The following is a 19,348-nucleotide window of genomic DNA, read 5'->3' as shown; positions in this document are numbered from 1 at the left end:
TATGGAGTATTTAATCTAATTGCTGATTCATGTGTTGAAGAAGATCTAACTCTTATCTCCTGATTGCTTGTGGTCCATAAAAAGATTCTACTGCACTTTTCAGAACAGTAGGGATGTTAATACTAGTCTCTTGGTCAAATTCCAACATGGGTAATTGCATTTCATCCACCTAAATTTTCTTACGATACCAATTGGATCTGACATAATTCTTTACTTCTGGCCCTAAACTATTCTGTAGTGTTTCTATGCACGGTTGAATATATATTTTCAACACTGAAGGCAGCTCTCTCTTCACCGATGTCAAGTGATTCCTCGTTATGAGATCATGATATATTTCACTATTCAAAACATGTGTGTGGAAAAACTAGAGATTCTCCTGATCTGTAGTGTGATTTTGATAACAGGGAAACATTTTCACTTTCCCCACTATTATAAGGGATTTTTTTTTTAGTAACAAATACAAAAAAAAAAAAGCAACCTTAGAGTTATAACCTCGTGTTTTCATATATTTGCTCCAGGCTAACATTTGCTGTTTTCACAGAAGCATTCTGACATGAAACATGAAGGCAGCCAGCAAAAATCACCTTTAGTTTTTGTAGAAACAAGAAAGACTGTTGAAACAGAATTGTGACTCGTAACTTGTAAGGATATTCATTTTGTAGCCCTAATGTGGTCAGCACTCCTTTAATCAACCATTAGATTAAATATGTAAAGTTAGTAGTCAACCACATTGTCTCTCTTTATATTCCCATCCTCTCAGATATTCAGATAATCATAATACATATAATTAAAAGAAAATATAATAGAAGCAAAACGGATACATTAGTATATAGATGCAGAAAATGTTGTCTTTGTACTGAAACATAATTAAACAGATGATCATCTGTAATGCATTTGTAGGTTGGGGACAGACTATTACAGAGTATAATTCAACATCAAAGGCTGACAGCTGAGTCACTATTATTGCTCAATAAGTAAAGCTTCTTCTTTTCCATCCCCTCCCACCTTCCTGAGGAAGCGTGATTTTTAAGCACTAGCCATGTAACAGGCATGTTTAAATATGCACCAGTGATAATCTTCCCTCCACCAGAGGATTACACTGAGGTAGATAATAGAATCTTAGGGTTTGGCTACACTTGCAGCTGTACAGCGCTGGGAGTTAAAGCTGTCTTCGTACAGCTGTGTAGGGAAAGCGCTGCAGTGTGGCCACATTTGCAGCATTTGCAGCGATGTTGGGAGTGGTGCATTATGGGCAGCTATCCCAGCGTACAAGTGGCTGCAACGTGCTTTTCAAAAGAGGAGGGTGGGGTGGAGTGTGACAGGGAGTGTGGGGGAGACAGAGAGAGTGGATTTTTCGAGCTGACACTGTGTCAGCTCCCTGCCTTGCAAGTTCTAAGGACTTGAAGATACACAGCACCAACCTTCAATCATTTAAAAAGTTTTGACCCCTTCCCCCACCCCTCTCTCATTCACTAAATGCAAATAGCCTTCAGACCAGATAAGCAGCTGCTCCAAAAGGGACCCCTCCTCCCTCACTCCGGGCTGCTTCTCTCCTCAAGCAAACACTGGTGGATCCCCCCTCCCTGCCTCTGCTCGAGCAAACAGAAGCTGTGTTTGTTTTTTAGATAAGCAGCTCCAGGAGCCCCGAGTTCACAACAAAACAAAGAGAGGCATCACAACAAAACAAAGAGTGTTAGCTTTACTTAAAAAGCATTATGGGAAGGTTCCGAGGTCAGTTACAGCGTAGTAAGATTAATCACTGTTTACACTGGCACCCCAGCGCTGCAAGAGCAGCGCTATAGTCATTATTCCCCAGGCCGAGGTGGAGTACAGCCAGTGCTGTAGCCAGGGAGATACAGCACTGTATGTGCCTTGCCAGTGTGGACGGGGAATAAGTTACAGCGCTGTAAAGCCACCACCAGCGCTGTAACTCTCCAGTGTAGCCAAGCCCTTAGGCTCCTGTGACCCATGTGGTTTGGAGGCCAGTATCAGGAGCTGGATGTGAAACCTTGTTATGGGTTGGGCTAACCATCCCTTCCCAGGTTGATAGGTGTGAACTACCCTTCAATTGCCATCACTGCAAACATATGCCCCACCTAAGACAAAAGGCATGTGTGAACCCGCCCAGGAGTGGGTTTGTTGAGATTTGTTTTGGGTAGGTGTTCCTGGGAGTGTGAGAGAACACACAGCTACTGAGGTCACAGACCAGAACAGAGAGAGGGGCAGAGGAAAGGAAGCAAGAAAAAGGCAAGCAGGAGCCTGTGAGCATAGTGTGACCTTGGAAAAAGCTATAGAGAAAGCTTTTGGCCCAAGTGTTGGCTAAAGAGGCTTGGGGGCTGGTAAGCTAAGGAGCTGATTCTTTTTGTTCTTGATTCCTTCTGCATTCAGAGACACAGGACGTTGTACATTCCTTGTAAATAAACAAGATTGCGTCAAACAAATACCTGGCTACTATCAGTTTCTACTCCCACCTGGAACATCCACACAGCCCTGAACTTTGACTAGCCAGTCAGGTCAAAAAGGGGCAACAGGAGCAAACATGTGGTAATCACACAGTTTTGGCCCTGGAAGTGTAGAAGGGCCCACAATGACGACTCTTCTTCACTCTCAAACCCAGCGGAAGGCTTCTGTGATAACAATGTAAGATTGCAGTCATTCTAGGGCTATTGCCAGCTAGGCACAGCGCAGAGCTGCAAAGCATCCATTGAATTCTCCCCTGAATCATCCATACTGTAACTAGTTTATTTCCCACTGGAAAGGTATGCTGCTTCTTGCAGCATTAACTTCTGAACCATGAATTCTACATCCCCATCCTCCTTGAGCAGTTCATAGCAATGGATGGGAGCTAATGGTAATCAGGCTAGCTGTAGTGCTAAGAGTGAAAGGGGCCTAAAAACATGCAGTGGGCTTTCTTACCTTATTCTCATGGATTCATTAATAAAAATGAACCAACACATCAAAGCACTATATACTGTATAGAGAGTGGGAGAGAGAGATAAAGAACACTGTAATCTTTTAAGTAATGGGACCGTATGGCAAGGAGGTTCTAGACAGAGGAGATTAGAAATAATTTTTGTTTGCAAAGCAGGAGATGAGAGTCCCTGCATCAGGCTCCATAGACTTGATAGACTATGCTCCTGTCCCTGTTGCATTACCACTAAGACCTCCACTGAGGGGATAAGTCATGTTCAACGTTCCTGCTACATTTTCTTTGTATTTAGCAGGCTACAAACGCCACTGAGTGCTACATTTTTGTCCTTAGACAAGCTTACACTTTTGTCACTTACACCTGCAGCTTACACTTGCCCATGGACAAAATGGGGAGGGAGTGTGTGGATGGATGCATGTGTGCACACAGTGTAACTTGTCCCCTTACAATGTATAAAACACACAGAACTCCATATTTATGAACCACAAATTACATTGGAGGGAAAAAAAGGAAAATGAGCTATCAATTTGAGGGGAAAAACATGCTCATTATTGCAATGAATCAATTTAAGATTAGTGAAGCAGCCACTGTATCCGCCACTAATTATCCTGACTGAAACGACTGGCATTTAGTAAACTTCACCAGTAATTGTGGAAACATAGCTCTTCTTCGATCATTCTTCCTGTCTTGACTCTTTATGTTTTATTCTTTTTACAGTTCCTTTTTGCTCTACGCTATCATTAAACAAAAGCTCTATTGTCACAATCACAATTATTTCAGCTACTGCATATGAGATGCACAAACCTGAACTACACTACTTTAATCTTCAGAGAGAGAGAGAGAGAAAAAAAGAAAGGAAATCAGACATTGTTAATATGATTCAGGCATGGGGAAAAAAAATCTTTCTTCCAATTCAATGGTTTGAAATTATAACAATGGAAGAGGAAGAACAGATAAGCAAGTTATACTAGGTTACAATTCCACTGAGGATGCCAATGGTATCACAAAACCCTAAGATGGAACTTCTCTATATTCAGCTTATGCATAATTATTTTTTTAGTGTAAGGTTAGAAAGTCTCTGTGTAAAACTGTGGCTCTTCACATTCTATATTTCACAATTAGTAATAAATAATAATAATCATTTTCACTTCTCTAGTAATTTCAATTTTAAGATCTTAAAACACAAACAATGAATTTAATCGTTGACAGCCTGAACCAATGCCTATTGCCCTTCACTGGATCAGGCCCTGAGGCAGGGGAGTACATTAATCTCCATTTTACAGATAGGGTAACTAAGACAGGGACAGTAGAGTGACATGCCCAAGGTCACACAGGATGTTTGTGGCAGGGCTGGGATTACAACCGAGAGGTTAAGTCTACGGCTGAACCTTAAACACAAAAAATCCTCCCCACTGGATAGTGACATTACTGTATATCTCAAATCAATACTAAAATGATTCTGTCTGTGACACTAGCAATTTCTGAATCTGTTTTTTAGTTCTGATTCATGTCTTCTAGGCTTCACTTTGAGCGTTAGGTTCAAACAATCCTGAACGAAGAATCAAACTCAGTCAAAACTACCAAATTTGGCCTGGCACCAAAATCATGTGGAACTATTCAAGATTTTAATGATTTTGCTCAGATTTGCTCCATACTTAGGTCAGGCTTTCATGAAATATAACCTAGATTTCATGCTTTTCTGCAAACTTGGCCAGATGTTCTGGTTGCTAAGAAAATCTGAAACACTATTTGAGTTTCATCTGGTTGCAGGTTTTGTTATGAAAGTTTCTCACAGCTCCAGAGATCAAAATAACTTCAGAAAACAGGAGACACTCACAAATTTAGGATGTCATCACATTGTATTGTTTGTTTATTGTTGTACAAAATTTGTATCATGTCGCCCAACCTCAGCACTGCAGATTCTTCATCCAAATTCATTTGTTATGTAACTCCAGTGCAGTCAATGAAGAATTACAACAGAAACACATCAAATATGAATTTGGTCCTTTGCACCACAAAAGGAAAAAAGATGCCTATGACTTCTTGGTAGGAGGTAGAGCTACTCTCCCAAATCCTTCATACTACTTTAACCACACCATCAATAAAGCATACATGTTCATGTATGGGTTTCACGAACTATGTATGTTTTTCTGGTATTTAATGGCTGCATTTAAGGGCTCGATTCTGCCATCCTTACATTTAATCATACTTTACTACACAAATAATCCCATTGGTTTCAATGGGACTGAGCAATTACTTTATTACATGAGTAGTCTCATTGAAAACAATGCGATCACTCATGCAGAAAAGTATTTCTTAATGTAAAAGTCAGAATTAAATGGTAAGCAACTTGAAGGAAGAAGCATTTTTGGCAAATAAAAGTTGAGCTATAAAGACCAATTTTTGGCTATTTAGATTAGATCCTCTTGTTCTCAGCATCACAACATTTCCTGGTGTGCAGAGGTTGCACTTAAAAACTTGTCAATTGTCCTAGGTGGTTAATAACACTAACTCAGTATTTGTAATTTTCTCTAAATATTTGTATGAGGAACAGAGAAACAAAGGGAACACTGCTAATATTAAAGGTAATATTATCTGGTAATCTAAGGCAAAATAGAAAGTTTTAAAGTGTGACCATCCTAACAGTTTCTAAAAATGGTATCCAGTAATTCTTTATTGATAGCAAGAATGGAAAGTTAAAAAAATATTCCAGATATTTACAGTTGAAACTAATACTTACTAGTAAATCATCACCTTAAAAGACATACATACACACACACACACACACACACATATATATATATATATATATATATATATATATATATATATATATAAACAGTACATGTGGCAGCTGGAAATTCAGGCTTGTCTGAGCTTTTATGATGTGATGTAAACCATCAAGCCAATGTTGCATTCAGCACTATATTTCAGCGCTTTGCAAGGGGATCTACAGAGAGATATGATGCTGTTGGTATCTGTATTACAGTTTTGCTTGATTATTTCTGAAATATTAGATGCATTCAGAACTCACATGTGGTTTGAACCAAGTTAATGTCAAAAAAGACAACTCAAAATAACATTTTGAAAGATAAATATCTCCTAATGTAGCTTACATATAAAATCTTTCTAACAATTAACTATTCTTTTCTAACTTGTCTCTTTTTCTTTAATGTTTTGGATCAGATCAGCCAACATGGCTTCTTAAAGTTCTGATGAAATCACAAGCATTCATGCCATCCTCTCCTAGGTCTGGTCTACACACAGTTATTGTACTGTATAACTATTGAGGTTAGGAGTGTGATTTTTCCCCCCATATACTTATACCAGTACAGCTCCTAATGTGAACATAGGGTATGGCTACACTTACAAATCTGCAGCGCTGGTAGTTGCAGCGCTGGTCGTCCAGCTGTGCAGGGCCAGCGCTGGTGTGTGGCCACACTCACAGCTACCAGCGCTGGTGTGTGGCCACATTTGCAGCATTTGCAGCGCTGTTGGGAGTGATGCATTATGGGCAGCTATCCCAGCGTTCAAGTGGCAGCAACGTGCTTTTCAAAAGAGGGGGGTGGGGTGGGGTGGGGTGGGGCGTAGTGTGACAGGGAGCGGGCGAGAGAGAGAGAGTGGATTTTTGGAGCCAACACTGTGTGTTACCTTCCTGCCTTGAAAAATCAGAACATGTTCCCGATCCCTTACCCTTAACTCTTAACTGCAAACAGCCTGCATCCAACACGACTCCCTCTCTCCCCTCTGCCCCGTTTCTGTCAAGCAAACACTCACTCCCTGCCTGCCTCATTATCTCATTTGATTGTTCACAGATTGATCACAGCAAACAGGAGCTGTGTTTGTAGATAAGCAGCTCCGGGATCAACGGAGCTCGAGTTCACAACAAAACAAAGAGAGGCTGCATAACAAAACAAAGAGAGTAATTTATAAAAGCATTCTGGGATATCTGCTAATACCCTGGAGGCCAATAACAGAGCTGGTGTGTGGCCACACTTGATGACCAGCGCTGCAGCACCTGTGCTGCAATCTTTATTCCCCATGCTGAGCCAGGTGTACGGCCAGCGCTGCAGCCAGGGAGTTGCAGCGCTGGATGTGCCCTGCAGGTGTGGACACTTACTAATTGCAGCGCTGGAAAGCCTCCACCAGCGCTGCAACTCACAAGTGTAGCCATACCCATAGTTATACTGGTATAAAGATATATAAGGCTATGGCCTTGGCTACACTGGCGCTTTACAGCGCTGCAACTTTCTCGTTCAGGGGTGTGAAAAAACACCCTCCTGAGAGCAGCAAGTTACAGCGCTGTAAAGCACCAGTGTAAACAGTGCCCCATGTTCAGAATTTTAACAGCTACATTCCCAGAAGATTCCATCTGCAGTGAGCATGGTCTGGGACTGAGCAGGACCTTCCCTAAAATTGCAGTTCTGGGTCGCTGTGGGTTGTGCAGGGTCTAGGCACCTGAGCGGAGAGAAGAGAGCCTAGCACTCCTATGCTGTCAGTGACATCCCACCCCTCTGGCTGGGCCCAGGCACCAGGGAGGAGGAAGTTGCTTTATTCAAATGCAGAGGTGACCTGAGGAGATATGAGCCAGACCTGTGGGAGGAGTAGATTGTGACAAGGAACCTGGGAGGTGGGGGAAAAGGGGAGAAAGCTGGGGGGAGACTAGGAGCCACGGAACTAAATTTGGACTAGCTGTGCAAGAAGACTGGAAGCTGGAGAGAAAAACAGAGTGGAGTGACTACACTGAATGAGGGAGGGGTCCTATGGAAAAATAATATGTGATAATGTAATTAAAAACTGTATCCTAATACAAGGGTGTCGAATAAAGGTTGCCTAGGGAATCTTAATTCTTGCATTTCCTAACTTTTGAGTACTTGACTTTGCAACCTTACTAATGATCTTTTAATTTCGCTCTTTTGAGGGTGCAATTCAGTGATGTATTTGTACCTCAGCTTTTTGACTGGATAGTAGTATAAAGACAACAGAGGGCCTATCTTACACAGGTTCAGCTCCACTGATGTTTGCACAGTGGGAGCCCTAGTGTAAATGGGCTACCAACACGGTTATTTTGAGCACCATGTTGACTAGATTTACTATAATCAGGATTAATTGACATGAGGATGAATAACACTCTCTACATTATAGCTCCCAACACTTCTAAAACGGTTCAGTTTATTTCATCTTTGGAGGCCTATAAGTCCCACAGTCAGCCTATTTTGGCTTTTAAGGGGCCTAATGAGCCTGTTCTCATTTTTGTGGTCACTTTACTATTAACTCTGACTTTCTTGTATTTCTAACTTTTTTGTTCGTTAAACAGAACTTCACTCTCATGTGCCTACAAATTTAACTAAACCTTAACTCAGCTTTTTAAATGGGTTTGTATTAGGATTATTTTCTAGTAGTGATTCAGCACTTCGCAGGTTGGTCTAAAGCAACAGGCAGTGGAGAATGTGCCATTCCTCAACAAAAGAAACAATATCATCAAGTAGAGCACACTAGCACGATTCTCAGAGCAATCAGAATCAAAGATCACAAACACTATTTTATTTATTTTTTAGCTTTTCTATGGTGCTCATGAATGCAGTATGTGATTGCCTAGCAAACATGAATCAACTAAGCACCAAAACAAAATAAAATCAAAAGGGTTGCTGGCAGATAGAGATACAAAAACATATGGCACTTGTTACTGATGACAGATGTTCTTTGATATTTGATATTTGGTAATAAAGTGATACATTTATTCTTTTAGATGTTTAATTCAGCGGGTGACTTTCTGCATTTGATAGGTTTCTGGTTCTTATTTTCATTTAACCAAAAATGACTGGAAGTTTTAGTAATTTGTGAAATGGTCTTTTGAGTAAATGACAGATAGTTTCAGTCATGTCATTATCTACTGGTTTGTCAAAATGACTGCAATATATACATGAAACTGAGTTTGAAGGTTATGTAATTTGTATCGTATTTGTGGATAAACAACCTTCCTGCCCTCAACTCCTCACTTCTACACAATCCAGCTTCCAATATTCTTGGCCTCTTGTTTCCTTCAGAAGTATGAAACTGATTACACACCACTCTAAAGAAATAATTGCATTTATTTAAATTGCATGGCATGAAGGGAAAGAATATTGCTATGTTCTTAGAGTTTGGAAGCATAAAGAATAGTCAGACTGGCTCTGTTTCTGTACTACACTGTAATCTCCTTTAAACAAACCTGAATATATCATTAAAAAGGTTCATAACTTTTAAAGGTTGAAGCACGTTTTATTAAAATTGGCATGGAACAGTGCATGCTAAGCACAAGTCAACTGGAACAGAGCAACAACAAAAAATATCAACTGACTCCCAGTCATCTCACTATGGGTGGCATTTGCTTTATTTCAGTAGTAAATACAAATATTAAAAAAAAAAAAAAAGGGAACACTAGCATTTTAGAAACAGTCAACTTACTCTTGGCAAAATTTAGCTAACATCACTGAATAATTTGTAAACCAGCAGGATGAAGGCCAATTTATTGTTTAAATTGAGAAAAGAACTTTAGGGTCAAAATCTGATCTGCATTAAAATGGTACAAATCCAGAGTAACGGCATTATTCTAAATTTACCTTATCTGGGACCTTATTCCATACCCTGTTTTGAACTGAGATAATTTATCAAGTCAAAAGCAATAGGGCACCCACTTTGTGTGACTATATAATGCTGGACTGTAGCAGATGTTGTGTCATGTCATGCTGAAGTGGTAGGGTAGGAAGGCTGGTCGAATAGGTAGGGCACTGGGCTGAGACTCAAGAGACCAGAGTACAATTCCTGGCTCAACCAGAGTCCCCCTCTAGAATAACCTTGTGCTAGTCACTTGATCAACACTGTGCCTTAGTTCCCCATCTGTAAAATGGGTAAATACCTACCTTGCAGGGGTGTTGAGGATAAAATCTAGTAATGATGGTGAGATGCTTAGATATATGGTGATGGGGGCACTACAAATACTCAGATAAGAAAAGGAAAAAGATACCTAAGGACTTTCTTTGGCATTTGGTGACTTACTAATGTAACAAGGAAGTGATTTAAAAGGTTCATAAATATGTTTTCAATTAATGTATTCTCCTTAACTTACTTTTCTGGTTTTAGATCCCTGTAAATAATTCCAAGACTATGGAGGTGGTCTAAAGCCAAGGCCAGCTCAGCTAAGTAGAACTTGACATCCTCTTCTGTAAACATTACCTAGTCAGAAAGAAAAGAAGAACAAGTTTAAACACTGTATAACAACAGGTTGATTTGAATTCTCGGACTCAGGATTGCAAGAAAGACCATCATATCAGATTCAATTTGTCAGTTTTTGTCTGCACTCACATTAACCCTCCTTACCGGGTTCTCCTGGTTACATGACAAAATTCTGTTCATTCAGCTACGTTTTCCTCTCCCTAAATCATGCTGCTTTCATTCTTGTTTTTAGTCAGTTCAGCTGACATTACATACTAATATAAATCAGGGCTGAGACATAGTCTATTGACGTCAGTGGCAAAAAGTCAACAATGCACAGCCAGGCCCTTAGTACCTGCACACATCCTAGTTTACTAAAGTCTTGGCATGTGGTTCCCAAATTCCCACAAGCTGAGATATTTTGTGTAAAAGTGAACTGAAATGCTTTGTGTTTTATAAAATGACTTATATTTAGTTCCAAAATATTAACAGAATATGCAGCATGTGTAGACTTAGGGCCCAATCAAAAAAACCCTCCACTGAAGTCAATAGGAGTTTTTCCATTGACTTCAGAGGGCTCGGGCTCTTAGTTATGACAAGGCATAACTTGTCATAACTCATTACCTGCTGAGACATATGTTTGATATCAGACTCATCCTGGTGACATGAGACACAGAACACAGTAAAAGCCACAAGCACAGGCAAAACGCCTACAGGACCAGGCACGACTCCCCCACTAGTCTAGCCTGGGGCGACAGCAAACCCCTGGGGAGCCTGACCGCTAAAGTATAGCAACTGCAGGTACTGGCTTTGAGGCAGAACTCGGGGAGCGGAGCAGCAGCTGCAGTTTACCCAGCTGGCTGCTTCTGAAGCATCACTTGGGGACGTGGGATAATGCTGTCTTCTAGAGACATTCCTGGCAGCTAGCCAGGAGTTGTCTTCCTCTTGGTTCTGGTGGCTCAAGTCCTGGCCACGTACAGACTTGTGTCCTGGGTGGCTGCAGCAGCTCTCACCACATCTCCAGGAGGGCGGGGGAGTGGAGAGGAATATGGGAAACCTGTGAGGAAGGAAGGGAATGGAGACAAGCAGAGATGCCCTTTCCAGGAGCAAGGAAGCAGGGAGAGGAGCAGGTACACAGCTGCAACAGGTGAGAGAAGAACTGCTAGCACCAAGGGAAGGTGGTGGCTCTTGGTCTACTCAGACTCCCACCAGCTGCTGCAGGGGACAGGACTATCCACATTCTGCAGGTTGCTGCCTGATTAGCTTGCACAGCTGCCACACCCTGTGCCTTGTGTTCTGTCTCACCGCTATGTCCATCCCCACCTCCAGCTGTTGCTCTCTCCAGCAGCCAGAGCCAGCATGCTGCCATGTACCCCAGGTTAAACTCCTTGGGATTTGTAATGCCACTGGCAATAGTCCCAAACAAGGGTTCTGTCAGAGACTTGTAATCTCCGATGAGCTCAGCCAATGGTGTCATTGGAATAACATCCTCCACCACTGTCTCTACCAGGTGCTAGGTAGAACCAAATTCAATCTAGAATTTAAAATACACCTCTACCTCGATATAACGCTGTCCTCAGGAGCCAAAAAATCTTACCGGGTTATAGGTGAAACCGTGTTACATCGAACTTGCTTTGATCCATCGGAGTGCGCAGCTCCCCCCCCCCCCCGGAGCACTGCTTTACCACGTTATATCCGAATTCGTGTTATATTGGGTCATGTTATATTGGGGTAGAGGTGTATTGTAATACGTTAAAAAAAATCTATTTGCTGTCATTGCTCTACATGAATTTAAAAAGCCAATTTTCAGGCGAGAGCAATGCTTTAAGAATTTGGCTTGCCTTATTCACATGCACCTTCTCCCTCTTTCTCTCTCTTTCCCCCCCTGTATTTGCACCCTCCACTTTGTGGTACCAGGTGTTTTTTTACGTTGCCTCACCATGACTGGTACAAGACCCTTCTCCCATGCAGCTCCTGCCCCCACCAGCAGCTGTCCTGTGTCTGTCCCCCTCATTGACTCTCACCCTCTTTTCAAATTTAATCTGAAAACAATTATTTCCTCATTTCTCTCTCAGTTTTCTCCCCTCTGCTATTTTTTATTGTGTAACTATATATCTGTGGGGATTTAACTCTAGGAAGCAGTGTGGGATAAGGACTGTATGAAATGTTCTATTCAGACTAAAAGGTGCTGTATTATGAATAATGTATATTTAGCAAAAATAAATAGTTACACAGGGAAAGAGAGTGAGGAGCATGGATCACTCTTCGTTAAATTAAGGAAAGATCATTGGAACCAAAGGATTAGTCACCACTTCTGTCCAGGGTTGGGGTAATGTAATTACTGGGACAGAAGGGCAGAGTATGGCTAACCTGGCACAACAAAGTGTCCTTGATCTTTCAGTGACCTAGTGAGGGGCCCTCACAACCCTGCTGCTTCCTGCCCAAGCAGAGCCACATAACAACCTTGGGTGAAATCTTGCCTCAGTGAAATCAATGGCAGTTTTGCCAATGACTACAACTGGGCCAGGATTTCACCCTTTGTGTTTTTGTGCTAATTCCGAAGGGTTCAGAGTCATTTCAGGGAGACTCTCTGATCTGGGAGCTAATTAGGGATAGATGAACCCAGTTAACTCTATTGTTGGCGTTTCTGTAGCAAGCTGATTTTTACAGGGTGGAGTTGCTAGCCCCACGCACGAGTCAGGAAAGACGGCGAAATACCTGGCGACGCGACCTTCAGGTTGATAGCAAAAAAATGGGCTATACCTGGAACCAGCTAGAGCGAATGGCCCAGGATAGAAGACTATGGAGATCTGGGGTTGGCGGCCCATACCCCGGTTGGGGTGACGGGCATGAATGATGAATGATGATGAATGAACCCAGTTACAGTAAGGAGGGGCTAGGTTATTCCCATGAAAGAGAGAGACTGGAATTTTATTCACCAGAAGCCACGGCAGGGAACTGTGGAGGAACATAGGGGTCACCCTGATGGCCTGTTTGTTTTGAATTTTTGCCTTTACTTGAAGGAGTGCGGAGAGAGACTGCTGCGAAGTGTAAAATATCTGGTGAAGTAAACTGGAAAACCTGGAAGGGATTTTGGCATTTCAACCTGAGCTTCCTGTGAACTCTCCAGCCGCCGAGAACCTGACCCTGCTCACTTGAGCACAGGCTTCATAGAGTGGGGAACCTGGGTATATCTTTTCTCTCCACATCATAGCCAGCATGTGTCTCTTTTTAGCAACGAGTCAGGGGTTATTCTACCACGAGAAGGAACTAGCAATGATCCGTTGGGAGTACACTGTAATTAAGTTTTCTATTAACATGATGCTCACACTCTGTCAGGTATGTCACTTATCACACAATGTAGATACAAGTATTCAGAAAGATTTAGAGAAATGATAACAAATTACAGCTCCAATTCAGTTACATAGAATGAAAATACACCCAGCGGGAGACACAAATTCTGAACATGATCCAAGACATTATTTTGTGTCCTACACAAAACTCAATGGGCTTACCTCTTTGGAGAGTCTTGTGAAAAGGTCCCCTCCCCGCAGGAAATCTAGTATTAGATACAACTTTCCCTCTGTTTGAAATGCTGCATTAGAAAAGAATGGAGATGTTGGATGTTTTAAATCATTACAAAGTCTCCAAAGAATGAATATTATTGATTAATTCTGCATCGTTCTCTAACTCTCCTACCATGTTAACACTTCACTTTTAGAATGAAATTATTTAAGATCTCTGCTGGACTAAGCAATCTAGCCCATACTACAGGGAACAATCCTGTGTTAGCTGGGAGATGGAGATTTACTAATGCATTCTTTGCCCCCCTTAGCATCTGGTCCCAGAGTTGGGCTCCAGTCTGAGCCTGCATGCCTACCTAGCAATTTTAGAGCCCCGCAGCCTGAGCCCCAGGTGTCCAAGTCAGCTGATCCATGCCAGCTGCAGGCCTTTAATCACTGTGTAGACATACCTAATGAAGCTAAAGGTGTCCTCCACTGCACATGGTGAGGAGAAGAAAAGAGAGTAAAACTAGTCAGAGAGGCTCCCAGAATTGTGGCAGGAGAGAACTATAGCTGTTCAAAATGCTCACAGAAGCCTCTTTGCACTAGCAATAGGATCCTTCAAGAATTCGGGGAGCTTGTTGGGCTGAGAAAGGCAAATCTAGGGGGAAGCTGCTCTGTGTAATTGAAAGCATGGCAATAGTTTATTAGCATTGCAATAGTTACTCCTGGGGGCATCCTGTGACAAAACATTAAAAATTCTGTGTGCAATATTTTAAAATTCTGCAAACTGTATTTGTCAAAATAACACAACATAATCATGCCAGTTTCAATTATTTTGATAATTTATTTCAAAATACCTGTTGGCAAGTATGTCTGTAACAATACAAACACACACAAAAATTCCCCCAGGAGTAGAGAGTTAAAGAACCCCCTACAACAACCCTGGTCCTGTTTCTCTACTCCCTTCCCCCCCAGAGCCCAGCCGGGGGGCCAGACACTCACAAGCCCTCCCCCCAAGTCCAGCCATGGTGCCCCCTGCCAATGCACCCAAACCCCTCCCCCCAAGAGCCCATCCATGCCCCCCCAGCCCAGATACCTGCATCCCCATCCCCAAGAACCCAGCTGCGGGCCCTCTCCCCCCAGATACCCACACCCTCTCCCCCCTCAGAGCCCAGCTGCAGGGCCCCTCCTTGCCCAGATACTCACACCCCCTCCCCCCAGACCAGACACCTGCCCCACTCCCTCCCAGAGAAACAGCCTAATGCTCAGTCCCAGGCTTGCGTGCCACCTTCTCCTTCCATCAGGGCATGCAGGGAACTGCAGTTGCCAGGAACCCTCTAGCTCCCTCTCCCTCCCCATATCAGTGTCTTCTATGTGCCAGCTGGGCTCTGCCAGGTCCATCAGCCCTTAGTGGTGGCCAGCAGCACTGCAGCCTATTTCTGTGGGGAAAAGGAAATTCGGTGTGGACGTTAATTTCTGCAACATTCTGCATTGCGCAGTGGCACAGAATTCCCCCAGGAATAAATAGTTTATAGAAATTTAGTGAGTGCTATCAATTATTAATAGTTTTTGGAAACAAGAGAATCTAATAATCAAACCGTTTGCTGAAGAGGGGTGGTAGAAGTGGCCTATACATCTTTTTTATACCACCATTATTAACCCTATTAACACCATCATTACATTACACCTCATATCAAATTTGTTTTGACAGAGGCATAGCAAAGCCCTCCTCATGCGAAAATTTTCCTGTCACATAAGGAAAATGAAGTCAGATGCATCCATAACTGAGTGGAAATGGGGTAGTATTTAGCAAGGTGGTATTCTTATGAAATAACACAGATCCAATTACAATCTCAAAACACACGGAAGAGTGAATGCGAATTCCATGTTATTATAGTTACCATAATGAAGCTTGACTATGAAAGGATGATTCACTTCTGCCAAAATATCTCTCTCCATTTTCGATCGCACCCGATCCCGAACTATAAGAGAGAGAACAATAAGAACAGCAATCAATTAAGAGGCATCACGGTGCACAGGGGAGAGAATATTGAACTGGGACTCAGGAAACTTGGATTCTAGTCCTGACTCTGCCACTGGCCCGCTCTGTGACCTGGGGCGAGTCACTTCACCTTCCATGCCCATAGCGCCTGTCTTGTTTCTGTAGATAGTAAGCTGTTGGGGCAGAGACTGTCTCTTTCTCTGCATTTGTACAATGACTAGTACTAATCTTGGCTGGGCTGTGAGACACTATGGCAATATAAACAATACGAAGAAGATTAAGGTTTACAAAAAGGAATTCTAATATAAAATAACACTATATAAATTGAATATCTAATTTTAAAATAAATAGAATATAACAGCAACTGACCATGGCAAGTTAATCAAGAGACTAGGGTAGGTTAATTTTGCATGAATTTAAGCGTACTCATACTGTGCTGATATTAGTAATAAGGATGACTCATTGAACACCTGGATGTGGTTTAGATGAAATATTTTAAGCTCCCAATCAGATACAATTAGCAAAAAAGAAAAGTCTGTGGCTGAGGCAAAAGAGGCAACTATTATTTTCATCTGCAGAGACAATTACTGCAGGGCAGAAGCAAGGGTAATTATTTTTTTATGGATCAGATGAATAAAGAATAAGAGAAAAAATAATTGCAGATGCGTATAGGATGCAGGCTAATCAAGACTGAAACTGAAGATCACCTAGTAACAGTGTTTAATAGAATTTCACAACACCAAGATGGGTTTTCAGATTAACATCCCTTGATCCTAAAGCTGTATTTTATTCTTGATCACAGTTTTGCTGATTTTCTAATAAAGTTGTTTAGGTTTATTGTTCCTTCTCCTTGTACCACATTATTTATTCATCTCTCAGCTGCAGCACCGACCCACTGGGTTGCGAGTCTATTTTAGTCAATAATGCATGAGACCTCATTGCGGTTCTGTTGTCACATGTATGTGTGTTGGGTGTATTGATGAATGAGAGGTCAAAAGCTGAATGCCTCCAGCACCCAAGTACAGTAATGAATATATTACAGTGCAATGACACATTCTTCTGTACAACTGTGCTTTTAAAATTGTTTGTTTATAGACACTGGTCCAAACCAAAACCTCAGACATGAAAACCCTTGAATGTTGGAAAAATTTGGGTCTCTAGCTATTTTAATGTTTTATTTAAGACAGGACCCAGATAAGCATGATTTTATAATCCTCACTAGCCATTCACACTGCTTCCTCAATTCAAGCCATTTTGTATTAAATTCCATACCGTGTGCAAAGATGGCATATCATACAGTCATGCAATGTGAAAGCTAGGCAGGGGCATACATTTCTCATGCTGCACATGCCATACACCACAAGGAGCCAGTCACGTACCCAGTGTAGGAACGCTTGGGGTAGAGACTGCTACACCCTTCTTGCATAAGATATTAACTATTTCAATCAAATGATAAACTACGAGGAGTGCTTCCTGAAGTCTATCTATGCCAAATGCAGGCAACCTCCCAAACCATTCACGTAAGCCATGCATCAGCCTTGAGGCACAAAATCCCCAAGTGACAGGCTAGAGAGGTAGTAGGCAGAAGCAGAAGTGGTTTGTTACCCATCACTGGGTAACAATATAAATCAGCTGTAAAGCTCTCATACCCATCATAAACAAAGAAGGACCACCCAGCTATGCCCACCACACTAACCATACCCCTATACTGCCCGGTGCTTGACAGTAGTGCTGTACTGACATTTTTTTATATCACATTATAAAAAGCTTTGGTTTTAAGTTATTTTAGTCATTAGTTTGAGGGCAGTCGAATGTAGCTGCAGAGGTGATATTTGTGATGTGTGTACATGTGCATCACATCTGCATGGCTGTGGCCACGAACAATGGCAGGACTCCCTCACCCCATTGGGTATTTCTCCTGACATGTTGTTAGGGTGTTGTGTTGTTAGGTGAGTGCCAGGATCCTGTTGTGCTGGTGAGAGCATGGAGGGCATGTGCTGTATCAGGATACTGCTATATGAGGAATGGGATGTTACAATAGGATGACGGCACTAAGTGGTGGTGGTGGGATACTGTTTGCTAGTGAAGAGACGATTGAAATGGGTCTGGGGAGCAACGTGTATAAGGGATTTCAGCATCAATTGTCTGCCCCTTCTCCACAGTCCTTACCAGTCAGTATTTCTGGGGACTGTGGATCTGTAATCCTTCTTATTCTTCATAAGAAAATGTCTGCTCTGAAAATGGATTTCGGGATTTGGCAGGCAACACTGGACGTAACCCGGTTACACATTGTCTGATTGTCTCTGTGCCAGATTTAACAGTCTCCTATGGGCCTATCTAGCTCAGATCATTAGACATAATTTACCAAGGTGGTGGTTACACATTTTGGGAATTCATCAGCCTGCCATGTTGCTATGCCATCTGCCTCCCCAAATGGAGACAGAAGCTGTAGCATGTCCATGTGATATTGAGGAGAGTGTTATGTCTCCATATAACATGCATCACAGCTTCTCTGATACCTTGGCCTGATGACCCCTTTTTACAAATCCTTATAATCTCCCATTCCCTACCCAGAGGCAACTAAAAAGACTGTTGTGGCACACTGGTACTTCCGTGGCTATAGTTTAACCGATAGGTGGGTGATATGCTCTCTCCGCCCCTTTGCATTACGTATTTCCTGGCATGGGTACCCTTAGGACAGTAATTATGTGGGTCCACTTCTGGCATCCTGACGTCATACATCCATTGCTCAGATGCCTTCTCACATTCTATGGCAAAGCAGATCCATCTCTATTCCCCTCCTCCTATATCACCTCTCTGTTGCTTTAGTGTCTCTGGGTTGCGCATGCTTTTAAATTTATGTTTCCTTCTATGGATTAACATTCTTCAGGGTGGAGACAGCTGATGGTTTGCTATTCCATTTTGAATATCTGTAAGGCTCTATCACCATGGTATTTATGTGTCATACAAGGCTACAGGCAGCATAAATCAAGACACATTCCCTTTCTCCTCCACCCCCCACCCTAGGCAGGTTTTCTGGTTGTGGGGGGGAGGTCAGGTTTTCTCTCTCTCTCATCCTGGCATTTGCCATATGCTCAAGCTCTTCCTGCTCCCATCTTCATCCTGGAAGGTTTAGCTTCCCGTGCTGTGGTTCACTTCAGTGTTGTCCCCTCACTTGGCTATATAGAAGGGTCTGCTGCTGAACAAACACTTACTGCAGGCCTTTGAGAGGACTATGCTGTCTAGGCTGCACTATTCCTACCCCTCTCTTGGTACTGGCAGAGGATTGTTCAGATGTCAAAACCCTATCTCCAGCGCCTAACAGCCCCTTTTGAGATTTGCATCACCTATAGAGGTTTAGGTGCAGCGTGCACAAGAAACGGGAGTGTATAGTGTTGGGGCAGGTGATATATATACTATCAGAAGATGTTTACTTCTCTGCATAAACAGTTTGTTCTCTGGAAATGGTGCCCATTTGCTGAACTCCCAGTGACAGGAAAGCTTTTATCCTGTATATCCAGTATTGGATTTAGGCCAAAATGTGTGTTTTGCCTCTCAACTTTAAGCTACATAATAGAGATGGAGAGTGTATAACCTAGAGCAAGGCTGTCATAAACAGATAGTTAAGGGTTAAAGTCTCTTTTACCTGTAAAGGGTTAACAAGCTCAGTAACCTGATGAACACCTGACCAGAGGACCAATCAAGGGACAAGATAAT

The 19,348-nt window shown here is 42.3% G+C and overlaps 1 protein-coding gene across 11 annotated transcripts in view; it reads right to left on the bottom strand.

The window, feature by feature from the left end:
- Positions 1-19,348, bottom strand: part of RPS6KA2 (ribosomal protein S6 kinase A2) — a 445,421-nt gene that overhangs the window by 101,486 nt on the left and 324,587 nt on the right. For all 11 annotated transcript variants that reach the window (XM_039528713.1, XM_039528712.1, XM_039528709.1 and 8 more), the window contains 3 exons: positions 15,531-15,611; positions 13,639-13,718; positions 10,038-10,144 (listed from right to left, as the gene is read on the bottom strand). In XM_039528713.1, the coding sequence (XP_039384647.1) occupies positions 10,038-10,144; positions 13,639-13,718; positions 15,531-15,611 (268 nt within the window). The remainder of the gene's footprint in view (positions 1-10,037; positions 10,145-13,638; positions 13,719-15,530; positions 15,612-19,348) is intronic.

The sequence above is a fragment of the Mauremys reevesii genome, linkage group 3 (genome assembly GCF_016161935.1).
Source record: "Mauremys reevesii isolate NIE-2019 linkage group 3, ASM1616193v1, whole genome shotgun sequence".
In the NCBI taxonomy this organism is placed as follows: Eukaryota; Metazoa; Chordata; order Testudines; family Geoemydidae; genus Mauremys; species Mauremys reevesii.
This window is presented reverse-complemented; position numbering and strand designations above follow the sequence as displayed.